The sequence below is a fragment of the Papio anubis genome, chromosome 7, assembly GCF_008728515.1.
Source record: "Papio anubis isolate 15944 chromosome 7, Panubis1.0, whole genome shotgun sequence".
Classification (NCBI taxonomy): Eukaryota; Metazoa; Chordata; class Mammalia; order Primates; family Cercopithecidae; genus Papio; species Papio anubis.
Window position 1 is genome coordinate 104,745,410 of NC_044982.1, and position 12,783 is coordinate 104,758,192.

The window sequence follows — 12,783 nt, forward strand, 5'->3', positions numbered from 1 at the left end:
TACATCTTCACCAATTCTTGCTTTTATCTGTACTTTTTATTATGGCCATTCTAGCAACTGTGAAGTAATATTTCATTATGGTTTGGGTTTGCATTTCCCTGATAAGTAATGATGTCAAGCATCTTTTCATGTGCCTATTGGCCATTTGTAGATCTTTCATTTTTTTCTCTAGATGGAGTCTTGCTCTGTCACCCAGGCTGGAGTGCAGTGGCGCAATCTTGGCTCACTGCAACCTCCACTTCCCAGTTCAAGCGATTCTTGTGCCTCGGCCTCCTGAGTAGCTGGGACTACGGCCACCACACCCGACTAATATTTGTATTTTTAATAGAGATGGGGTTTCACCATGTTGGCCAGGCTGGTCTTGAATTCCTGACCTGAAGTGATTCACCTGCCTTGGCCTCCCAAAATGCTGGGATTACAGGGGTGAGCCACCACGCCCGGCTGATGCTTTGCTTTTGATGTTATATTTGAGAAACTTGCCTACTTTAAAGTCACAAAGATGTATACCTATGTTTTCTTCTAAGAGTTTCTAGTTTAGTTCTTACCTTTAGGCCTTTGATGTATTTTGAGTTAATTTTTTATGTGGTGTGAGGTAGGCATCCAACTTCATTCTTTTGCATGTAGATATCCAGTTGTCCAAGCATCATTTATAGAAATGGTCTTTTCCCCCACTGAATGATCTTGGGATTGTTGTTAAAAATAGATTGGCCACAGAAAAAAGAGAAAACCAAAACTTGTCATCTCTTAAAGAATTAAGAATTGTGCATAAAAACCTTACATCAATTAAAACACTGAATACATTTACAATGTAAATGCAAACTTATTCCAGCTCAAGGCAAGTAACAGCCTACTGGTGTCCTGGCAGGAAAACATCAGGAAAGAAAGGAAACTAGGTCCTAAGGTTTGGACTTCTCCAACCCTGACAGACAGGCAAGACAGAAATGACAACTGGTGGAGGGGCTCCTGCTGGTCTCTAGACAAATTCTGGAACACTGAGCTCTGACACATTAGTACCCTGCACAGATGGAAAGACTGCAGGTCAGGCAGAATCACCAAGCCACGGACTTCTCTTCCACAAGCATGTTCTCACCTCTGCCATGAAGTGACTGAGCCACATGTACTAAGGGTTTAAATAAAAGATAAGTACAAGGTATTAAATACCGAGGAAACAGTTAACTTCAATACAAGGTCAAAATCAGCAACAAATCCTACAATCCAGTGCTGACATCAGACACAAGCTTCAAGGACAAATTTCTTTTCTTTTCTTTTTCTTTTTATTTATTATGTTTTTTTTTTTTTTTTTGAGTTGGAGTTTCACTCTTGTTGCCCAGGCTGGAGTGCAATGATGCGATCTCAGCTCACTGCAACCTCCGCCTCCCAGGTTTAAGCGATTCTCCTGCCTCAGCCTCCCAAGTAGCTAGGATTACAGGCATGCGCCACCACGCCCGGCTCATTTTGTTTTTTTAGTAGAGACGGGGTTTCTCCATGTTGGTCAGGCTGGTCTCAAACTCCCAACCTCAGGTGATCCGCCCAACTGGGCCTCCAAAAGTGCTGGGATTACAGGCATAAGCCACCGCACCCAGCCTGACAAATTTCTTTTCAAAGGGTTGTTTCAGTTTCCTAAGGCTAGCATGAGATGTATACATTTGCCAGGGACAAATTTATACTTCTGAATTGACTCAGGCAGCACAGGATATATATCTCCTCACAGTCCATTTAGAAGCATTTGCATTGAACAGTGGAGGGCCTGACTGGTGGCACTCCTGCTTGCTGATCCACATTGGCTGGAAGGTGAACAGTGAGGCCAGGATGGAGCTGCTGATCCACATGGAATACTTGTGCTCAGAGACAGCCATGATCTTGATCTTCATGGCCCTGGGTGCCGGGGCAGTGATCTCCTTCCATATCCTGTGTGTGATGCTTGGGTGCATGGCAATGCTGCCAGACAGCACCACATTGGTGTACAGGTCCTTGCAGATAATCACATCCCACTTCATGATGGAGTTCAAGGTGGTCTCCTGGATGCAGCAAGATTCCATGCCCAGGAAGGAGGGCTGGGACAGTGCCTCTGGACACCAGAACCACTCATTGCTGATGGTGACCACCTGGCTGTGGGACAGCTCGTAGCTCTTCTCCAGGAGGGAAGAGGACACGGCAGTGGCCATCTCCTGCTGCAAGTCCAAGGCAACATAGCACAGATTTTCCTGGATGTCACGCACAAATCCCCCACTCCACTGTGGTGATGAAACTGTAGTAGCCCCCACGAGGATCTTCACCAGGTAGTCGGCAAGGTCCTGGCCAGCCAGGGCCAAACACAGGATGACTGGGGGAGGGTGGTTGTATCCCTGAAGATGGGCAAGTGTGGGTGACCCTATCGCCTGAGTCCGTGATGGTGCCAATGGCGCTGACAGAGGCATGCAGGGACAGGGTGACCTGAATGGCCCTGTACCTAATTGGGGTGTTGAAGGCCCCAAACATGATCTGAATCATCTTCTTTCTGTTGGCCTTGGGGGCCTCGATCAGCAGCACCATGTGCTCCCTGCGGGCCACGTGCAGCCCGTTGTGGAAGGTATGGTGCCAGATCTTCCCCATTTGGTCCCAGTTGGTGACAAGGCCTCCTCCATGGGATGCTTCAGGGTCAGGATGCTGCTCGCTCTGGGCCTCATCGCCCACATAGGAGTTCTAGCCCCTGCCCACAATCATGCCCTGGTGCCGGGGGTGCCTGACATTGGAGAGGAACATGGCTTGAGGGCATTGTCCCCAGCAAAGGCAGACTTGCACATGGCAAAGCTATTGTCAACAATGAGCAAGGTGATTTCTGCTTCCGTTGTGATCTGTTGGGGGAATGACGGGACAATGTCGAGTGTGGTCTGGCAGCAGCCAGGGAGAACTTTAAATAATTTTTACCTAAAATTGTAATACATTATTCTATTTTGGTATAAATAGTTAAATAACATTGTGAATTTTAATACACTTTCCAGTTTTTCAATATTTTTCAACCACTTTAGCGTTCTGAAAAAAATTAACCATTTAAGAATATATTACAAAGTGTATGGGGCACACATTTTTTTATTTGCCTCAGGAACCAATATGTTGAGACATGGCATTATTGATTCACCTGTGTGGGGCTTAACTATTGGAAAACAGATTTTTATTTTTACTCTATGAGTTTGAGTGTAGTGTGGAAAATCATCTGCTAAAAGTATCCCCATATTACAGATAAAGACTCTATTAAGAAAGGCTCAGCAACTGCCCAAGGTCCCCAACTCTGCTAGGTAGTTACCCTACAGCTTGTGTTATTGGCCTCCACTCATGGTACTTATAGAGTTGATTAGCTAATAATCAGGTATTGTTTCTTGTATGTGGCTTTGTCTCTATTGATTATATCCATTATATGTTAATATTTGATTCTTTGAACCAAATATGTTAATATTTGATTCTTTGAACATTCTTGTGAACATTTAATAAGGTTGAAATCTGAGTGAAAGGGACTTTATATACCATGGAGATAATCCATCCTGCAGTTCCCTAAGGAGCCAATAAAAGATGTCTAAGCCATAGAAATTGTGTAATTAGATATATTTTATTTATTTATTTATTTATTTATTTAAGATGGAGTCTCAACTCTGTTGCCCAGGCTGGAGTGCAATGGCACAATCTCGGCTCACTGCAACCTCCACCTCCCAAGTTCAAGTGATCCTCCTGCCTCAGCCTCCCGAGTAGCTGGGATTACAGGCACCCACCATCATGGCCAGCTAATTTTTTTTGTATTTTTGTAGAGACAGGGTTTCACCATGTTGGCCAGGCTGGTCTCGAACTGTTAACCTCAGGTGATCCGCCCACCTCAGCCTCCCAAAGTGCTGGGATTACAGGCATGAGCCACTGAGCCTGGCATACATATGTCTGAAAGAATAATGAGCGGCCAGTATAAAAGATACTGGAAACAGGCAGGGCGCAGCGGCTCACGCCTGTAATCCCAGCACTTTGGGAGGCTGAGGCGGGAGGATCACGCGGTCAGGAGATCGAGACCATCCTGGCTAAAACAGTGAAACCCTGTCTCTCCTAAAAATACAAAAAAATTGGCCAGGCATGGTGGCAGGCACATGTAGTCCCAGCTACTCGGGAGGCTGAGGCAGGAGAATGGCGTCAACCTGGGAGGCGGAGCTTGCAGTGAGCTGAGATCGCGCCACTGCACTCCAGCCTGGGCCACAAAGCAAGACTCTGTCTCAGAAAAAAAAAAAAAAAAAGATACTGGAAACAGAGAAAGCAAGTTTTTTAGGGTGGCTGGACGAGGACAAATGTATAATTAAATGATGAATGTGTTCATTAAGGCAGTGGTAGGAAGAACAAAAAGAAGAGGACATAAAAGAGTGATTGAGGTGACTGACAAAAGAAGGAACATAAAAGAGTGATTGACACCTGAGAATCCTTTGACTTGGGTTGTTCCTAGCCATCCTTTCCGATCTCCCTTCCTAACTTAAGTAGGTTAAGGATTAAGGTTTCTTCCACTCTTCTTCTTGATTCATGTTCACTGGTAAATAACACCACTTTAGACTCTTTCAAAGTGCTATAATATTGATTTATTTGATCCTCTCAAAAGAAGCGTACAGACAACCATTTTAGAATGACTGTAAAGGGTCTTAATTTTAAGGTTCAAAGGGCACACAACTCAGCTGTTCTGCAGTTGAACACAGAGGAACTTCAGTCTGTTTGATGATGGGGCTGTGGAGAGAGCAGGACACACATCTTCATGAAGTTTCAGTCCTGACCAGTTCTCATAAAACCTCATTTCTTACCTCTCTTTAGGACCATTCTGAGAGAATACATGTAGAGGTCTTCAAATCAGGAAGATCATCACCACTATCTTTCTCGCCATTATCATATCAATCTTCCCCAATAGTAACACAGGACTTCTCTTACAGCATCCAGACAAAACTGTGGTTTTTCACTTACTGATGCTTCCTAGAGCCTAGAAAAAGCATAGAGGACCTACCTGTTTATCCCTCTGCTCTTTTTTTTTTTTTTTTGAAACGGAGTCTTGCTCAGTCGCCCAGGCGGGAGTGCAGTGGCACTACCTCGGCTCACTGCAAGCTCCACCTCAGGGGTTCACGCCATTCTCCTGCCTCGGCCTCCAGAGTAGCTGGGACTACAGGCGCCCACCACTACGCCCGGCTAATTTTTTTGTATTTTCAGTAGAGACAGGGTTTCACCGTGTTAGCCAGGATGGTCTCGATATCCTGACCTCGTGATCCGCCCGTCTCAGCCTCCCAAAGTGCTGGGATTACAGGTGTGAGCCACCGTGCCTGGCCTCTCTGCTCTTGACTGTTGATTCCATAGTTGATTCCTGCCTCCAGGGGAATGCTACAGATGCCTCTCTTCCCAACCAAGCAATGGGGACTAAACAAGAACACATTTTCCTTTAAAGTTGTGTCGTATCACAGATTATTACCATCATCTGGCCTCTTCAGAAGAGAATGCATTTTCCTCTGTATGTAACCATGAATGTATATATGTCCAAATGGATTGGTTCATCTGTGTTGAACTTGGGAAAAACTTTAGTGATCTTCTATGGAATTCCCACATGTGCTTTTATTTGTGGGTTTGAGGTCCCAACAGGAAAAACAGAGAACTGATTACTATCCTGGATCTTCTCACACAAGCATGGGAGCATCTGAACACTCACATTTAGAATGTTTGGGGATTTGATTGGAAAAGATATTGTTACTGGATAGAGTTGTTGAGGTTCTTGGTATGTTGAACAAAGAATTGAACAAGGCCGGGCACAGTGGCTCACACCTATAATCCCAACACTTTGGGAGGCCGAGGCAGGTGGATCATCCAAGGTCAGGAGTTTGAGACCAGCCTGGCCAACATGGCAAAACCCCATCTCTACTGAAAATACAAAAATTAGCTAGGCATGGTGGCGTGCGCCTGTAATCCCAGCTACCCAGGAGGTTGAGGCAAGAGAATCACTGGAACCTGGGGGGCAGAGGCTGCAGGGAGCCAACATCATGCCACTGCACTCCAACCTGGGTAATGGAGCAAGACTCCATCTCAAAAAAAAGAATTGAACAAAGTAACAAAAGAACGGAGCAAGGAAAGAGTGAAAGCACAGGTTTATTAAAGACAAGTGGCAGAGTGGGAGTGGGCTCCAGCAAGCGTCTCAAGAGCCTCCTCAATTAGGGTTTTTATTAAGCTAAAGGAACCTAGCAACACCCCTTGGTGCCCTGTAGAGGCTTCCAATTGGCTACACCGTGAAGGATTGGCTGAAACGGAGACCCGACCAGCAGTCAATCAGGGGATGAAGTGGCTTGTTATCATGGGAGCGAGGATGTGGCCTATATGCTGCACCCGCTGCTCTCCTGCCAAATAATAAAAACCCTATGTTTAAAAACAGCTGGCCAGGTGTGGTGGCTCACACCTGCAATCCCATCACTTTGGGAGGCCAAGGCAGGTAGATCACGAGGTCAGGAGTTTGAGACCAGCCTGGCCAACATAGTGAAACCCTGTCTCTACTAAAAATACAAAAAATTAGCCAGGTGTGGTGGTGGGCACCTGTAAAGCTACTAGTGAGGCTGAGGCAGGAGAATTGCTTGAACCCAGGAGGTGTCAGCCACCGTGCCCGGCCAGGAAATTGATAGACTCTAACATGCAAATAAAAGAGCAAAGGGCCAAGAGTGGCCAAGACACTCTTGAAGAGTAAGGTGGGAGGATTTATTCTATCAACTATCTAGTCTTACTGAAACAACCTCGTTGTCTGGAGTAACACCCAAGGTTCGTTGTCCCACAGCCATGGAGAACAAGAACAAGGACACACAAAGAAGGAGGTTAAGAATGGAAGTTTAATAGGTGAAAGAAAGAGAAGAGCTCTCTGCTTCAGAGATGGGTCCTGGAAAAATAGGTTCCAGATCTGCAGTGAAATGCAGGGAGTTTTATAGATGAGCTGGTGAATAGGCAGTGTCTGATTTAAGTAGGGTGCAAAAAACTGCTTACACCAGGTGTGCCATTTGCATAGGGCATGAATTTCTCATAGCTCCCACCCTAATCTTCTATTATGCTGGTGGGTTCTCTGCCTGAGCTGTGCCATGTTGCCCATTTATCTATTACTGTACACATGGTAACAAAAAAAAGGGAAAACGGAACCTCCATGGTGGACATGCCTGGCCCCCAGGTAGCCCTTTTCTATTGGCACAGCTGCCGGCATTCCCCCATGCAACCTTCTAGCTTCCTTACTTATGTTTGCAGCTTGATTTGTCAGGCTGATCTTTGTTAGGAAAAAAATGATTCTTGGCCAGGCGTGGTGGCTCGTGCCTGTAATACCAGCACTTTGGGAGGCTGAGGCGGGCGGATCACGAGGTCAGGAGATCGAGACCAGCCTGGCTAACAAGGTGAAACCCTGTCTCTACTAAAAATACAAAGATTAGCCAGGCGTGGTGGCAGGCGCCTGTAGTCCCAGCTACTCGGGAGGCTGAGGTAAGAGAATGATGTGAACTCGGGAGGCAGAGCTTGCAGTGAGCCGATTGCACCACTGCACTCCAGCCTGGGCAACAGAGCGAGACTCCGTCTAAAAAAAAAAAAAAAAAAAAAAGATTCTCGGGCTACTTTTTGGTAGACAGGAAGCTCTGCTGAAGACTCTGCTGACCTCACTATCTGCCTAAATAATTTCTTTCTACCTCCTGTATTATTATGACAAAGCTATAGTAATTACAATACTCTGGTATTGGTTCAAAATAAAACAAAATGATTGATAGAACAAATTACAGGTCCTAGAAACAGACCCACACATATGGATGCTTGATATGATAGAGGGGGCATTGGAGATCGGGGGGAAAGGAATAGTCATTTAATGACTATATCTGGGACTATTGATTATCAAATCAAAGTGAAAAATAAAACAGGGTCCCTATCTCACACCACATAAAGGTCTCTATCTCACATCACATAAAATTCTATAGATAATTAAAGCTAAATTAAAACTTTCAGAAAAAAATAAGAAAATATCACCTAGAGAAGATATATATATATATATTTTTTTTTTGTATTAGAGGTACTTGCCACCATGCCCGGCTAATTTTTGTATTTTTAGTAGAGATGGGGTTTCACCATCTTGGTCAGGCTGATCTCGAACTCCTGTCCTTAAGTAATCCACCTACCTTGGCCTCCCAAAGTGCTGGGATTACAGGTGTGAGCCACTGTGCCTGGCCTAATTTTTGTATGTGGACTATCATGTTCTTATAAAACTGCTTTCCTTGGTGTTTTCATTAACCTCTTTATTTGAGAAAATGAAACATATACTGTTACCTTTTTTGGTGATGATCATCTATAGCTTTTTAATCTTAACTATTTGTTAACTGGAATCTACTTTTTGCTTCAATACATTCTGCTGGCCCTCTGGAATCCTGTTCAAATGAGGATCCATTATTTTTTAGGCTTTCTGCAAAGATAACATCCTGGAATTTCTTTTCATTGCTTTCCTAGGTTGGGTCCTTTTTACTAGCTCAGAAGTTTCATTCTCTCCAGTGTATATCCTTAAATTTTTTTTTCAGAAAAATGTAGAAGTGAAATAAATGTGAGTTCTTGCCTCTCTGAAATATCTTTTTTACTCTTTCATGTATTTGTCTGGTATAGAATTATAGATTCAACAACTTTCTGTTTCAACTTTGAAGGTACTGCTTCAATACCTTCTTGTATACCTCTTTGCTGATGACCAAACAGACGCCAATCCAATTCTCATTCTTGTTTGGGTAACCTCTGTTTTCCTTCTCTGGAAACTTTTAGGCTCTTCCTATAATTTTTATTATTCCAAAATCTTGAAGGATTTGTCATAGGCATTTGAACCACAATAACTCCATCTTGAATAGGTGCCGAGACCTACTGGACTGCACTTCCAGGAGGTTAGGCTTTCTAAGTCACAGGATGAGACAGGAGGTCAGCAAAGATACTGGTCATAAAGACCTTGCTGATAAAACAGGTTGCATTAAGGAAGCTGACTGAAACCCACCAAAACCAAGATGGTGACAAGAGTGACCTCTGGTCGTCCTCAAGGTTCATTATACACTCATTATAATATATTAGCATGCTCGGAGACACTCCCACCAGCACCATGACAGTTTACAAATACCATGCCAATGTCAGGGTGTTACCCTATATGGTCCAAAAGGGGGAAGAAAGCTTAGTTCCGGGAAACTAACTTTCTAAAGTTAGTTTTAGTAACTTCTAAAGTACTAAACTCCTTTCCTGGAAAACTTGTGAATAATCAACCCCTTGTTTAGCATATAAAGAAGAAGTAACTATAAGTATCCTTAGTGGGGCAGCCCAAGCTGCTGCTCTGCCTCTGGAGTAGCCAACTATTATTCCTTTGTTTCTTAATAAACTCGCTTTCACTTTACTCTATGGACTGATCCCAGATTCTTTCTTGTACAAGATCCAAGAACCCACTCTTGGGGTCTGGACTGGGACTCCTTTCCGGTAACAGGTTTCTGTGTGCGTATGTGTGTGTGTGTTTAAATTTGCTGTGTGTACAGATATGTGTGTGTATGTGTGTGTATGTACATATACATATATACACACATATATACGTGTTTAAAAGTTCCTATGCTTGGTACATTTTCAGTACAAAGACATGCATCTCTAAGTTACCTGAACTATTTGTTCTCCTAGTATTTCTTTTCTTCCATTTTTTTCCTGATTTTTTTTCTTAATTTCTATTAGGTAGTTAGTAGATATCCTAGACTAACATATTTTTTTCCAATTATCTTTTGGGGAAGGATGTTTTTGTTTGTTATCCCAACACTATTAAATTTTTATTTTGACAATCATTTTTAATTTCTAGGAGTTCTCTTATTTGCATTGTTCCTTTTCCATAGCAGCCTATTTTTGACTTACAATGCAATATCCTCAAACCTCTTCATAGATACTAATTTTTTTAGTATACATAGACACATACTTTTTTCCCAATGTTTTCTCTGTTTCTTGTATAAGTTGTACTCCCTGGGAAGAGCTTTGTTTTTTCAATAAGCCCCTTTTCTTACTTGCTGTTAGTTTTCTTCAAATGTCTAGTAAATGCGGGTTGAACATTTAAGAAGATTTGCATAAAAACAAAGGACTAGGGCCAGGCGCAATGGCTCAAGCCTGTAATCTTAACACTTCGAGAGGCCCAGTCAGGAGGATTGCTTGAGGCCAGGAGTTTGAGACCAGCCTGGCCAACATAGTGAGACCTTGTCTCAACAAAAAAATTAGCTGGGGCCAGGCACAGTGGCTCACGCCTGTAATCCTAACACTTTGAGAGGCTGAGGTGGGTAGATGACCTGAGGTCAGGAGTTTGAGACCAGCCTGGCCAACATCGTGAAACCCTGTCTCTACTAAAAATACAAAATTTAGCTGGGTGTGATGGCACGTGCCTACAATCCCAGCTACTCAGGAGGCTGAGACAGGAGAATGGCTTGAACCCGGGAGGCAGAGGTTGCAGTAAGCTGAGACTGTGCCACTGCACTCCAGCCTGGGCGACACAGGGAGTCTCTAAAAAAAAAAAAAAAAGAAAAAAAAAGAAATTAGTTGGGCATGGTGGTACGCACCTGTAATCCTAGTTACTCAACAGGCTGAGGCAGGAGGATTGCTCGAGCCCAGGAGTTTGAGGCTGCAGTGAGCTATGATCATGCCACTGCGTTTTAGCCTGGGTGACAGAATGAAACCCTGTCTCTAAAAATAAATAAACAAATGCCTAGGTAGCTGCTGGAGTTTCATCTGCTGCTGTAGGTTTAATTTTCATAGCTGACTTCTCTCTGTAATAGGAGGGATAATGTCAACTTTGTATGGTGGATGTGTCAACTGGGAGGCTTCTTTTTAGGGTACACAGGCAGAAGGAGGGCCCTTCTAACTGCCAAACTGAGAAGAGCTTACCTACCTGGATTGTTCCCAAGGCAGATAATTTTCTTTAGGGAAGAATGACTCCTTCAATTTTGGTTTTTAGTTTAGTTTTCCTTTAGTGACTGCTGCAGCTAGCCACTTTATATATAAGATTGGAGTAGGGAGAGTCACAGCATCAACTGGCACAAAGTGGTTTGATAGACTGTCTTTCAATTACCCCTTTGATATCAGTCCTGTTTCCACTCTGCTTCTGCTCTTAGTCTAGAGCCTCTTAGAGGCATTCTTGGGAAAGAAGATTTCACGTTTGCTAAATTCTCATTTGCACACCTTCCAGGTGATGGTTTTCTTTAGTCTATCTGCTAATGAGTTCCCACCCCATTGCTACTGTGGGAAAAACAATCAGCCCAGGATCCGGTTAAGAATCCCAGCGCAAGCCGGATGTGGTGACTTATGCCTGTAATCCCAGCACTTTGGGAGGCCAAGGCGGGCAGATTACCTGAGGCCAGGAGTTCAAGACCAGCCTGGCCAACATGGCGAAACCCCATCTCTACTAAAAATACAAAAAATTAGCCAGGGATGGTGGTGCACACCTGTAGTTCTAGATACTCAGGAGGTTGAGGCAGGAGAATCACTTGAACCCACGAGGCAGAGGTTGCAGTGAGGTGAGATCACACCACTGCACTCCAGCCTAGGTGAGAAAGCAAGACTCCTATCTCAAAAACAAACAACAACAACAACAACAAAAAACAATGTAGGCCAGGTGTGGTGGCTCATGCCTGTAATCCCAGTACTCTGGGAGGCTGAGGTAGGAGGATTGCTTGAGCCCAGGAGTTTGAGACCAGCCTCAACAAAATAGTGAGACTCACCTCCCTATCTCCACAAAAAACATAAAAAATGAAATTAGCCTAGTGTGGTGGTGCACATCTGTGGTCCTAGCTGCTCAGGAGGCTTAGGTGGGAGGGTCACTTGAACCAGAGAGGTTGAGGCTGCAGTGTACTATGGTCATGCCACTGCACTCCAGCCTGGGTGACAGAGACCCTGTCTCAATACAAAAGAATCCCAGGGCACATCTTAGACAGCAGAGGGACAGGGTACCTCCAGAAATAACTGATCAATAGTCTTTATAACAGGTTAATTTGTATGTTAAAGTTACTGATGGTCTGTGTTAAAAATGGTTTAACTCCTTCCCTATGTTATAAGTGAATGGTCATCTAGTTACCCAAATTTCCAAGTAGATTTTCCTTCCAGAGGAGGCGGAGCTTGCAGTGAGCTGAGATCGTGCTACTGCACTGCAGCCTGGGTGAAAGAGCGAGACCCTGTCTCAAAAAAAAAAAAAAAAATTAAAGTATAATAATAATAAATAAATTATAAAAAAAAAAAAAAAAAAAGATGTTCGTATATTCCAAATCTCCTCTCCCTTCTAGTTATATTTATTGATAACTTATTTCATTTATATTCTAGAAGTTTCATGCCTTTCTTGTCAAACTGGTTAATTCAAATCAATGTATCAAAGTAAAATCTCTAATACTACAAATCTTGAGCTTCCTAACCTAAAAATGCTGAAGGCTGGACCTCATCTTTTGATAGATAAACTACCTGCTCTGTTAGGCACTGGTTTGAGAGGTCTGCCTGGCATTCACTGGCCACATGTTATGTCAGATATATGACATGTGCGCTTATTATGTGCCTGTCAGAGATAGTAGGGTTCTATGGAATATTATATGAATATTACAAGTGAATAGCAATATTAAACTAAGTTTTAAAAATAATGTTGAATGAATAAACAAGTGAATAAAATTGTTCACATATAAAATGAACAGATAAACCTTAAAGTAGTTGGCATTAACTTAATAGTGTTGTGGGTAGAAAATTTTATAATACTTTAATTCTGATTTAGTAACAAAGGAGTATTTTTAC

General features: G+C 43.3%; 1 protein-coding gene across 1 annotated transcript; it reads right to left on the reverse strand.

Annotated features, from left to right (window-relative positions):
- Positions 1 to 1,286: 1,286 nt before the first annotated feature.
- LOC101002597 (actin, cytoskeletal 4-like) lies at positions 1,287 to 3,653 on the reverse strand. The gene has a single exon (XM_021940828.2). The coding sequence runs from the start codon at positions 2,415 to 2,417 to the stop codon at positions 1,680 to 1,682; it is 738 nt and encodes a 245-aa protein (XP_021796520.1). The 5' UTR covers positions 2,418 to 3,653; the 3' UTR covers positions 1,287 to 1,679.
- Positions 3,654 to 12,783: the final 9,130 nt, after the last annotated feature.

Coding starts and splice junctions, on each gene's coding strand:
- LOC101002597 (XM_021940828.2), bottom strand. CDS start 2,417: ATGCCTCTGTCAGCGCCATTGGCACCATCACGGACTCAGGCGATAGGG.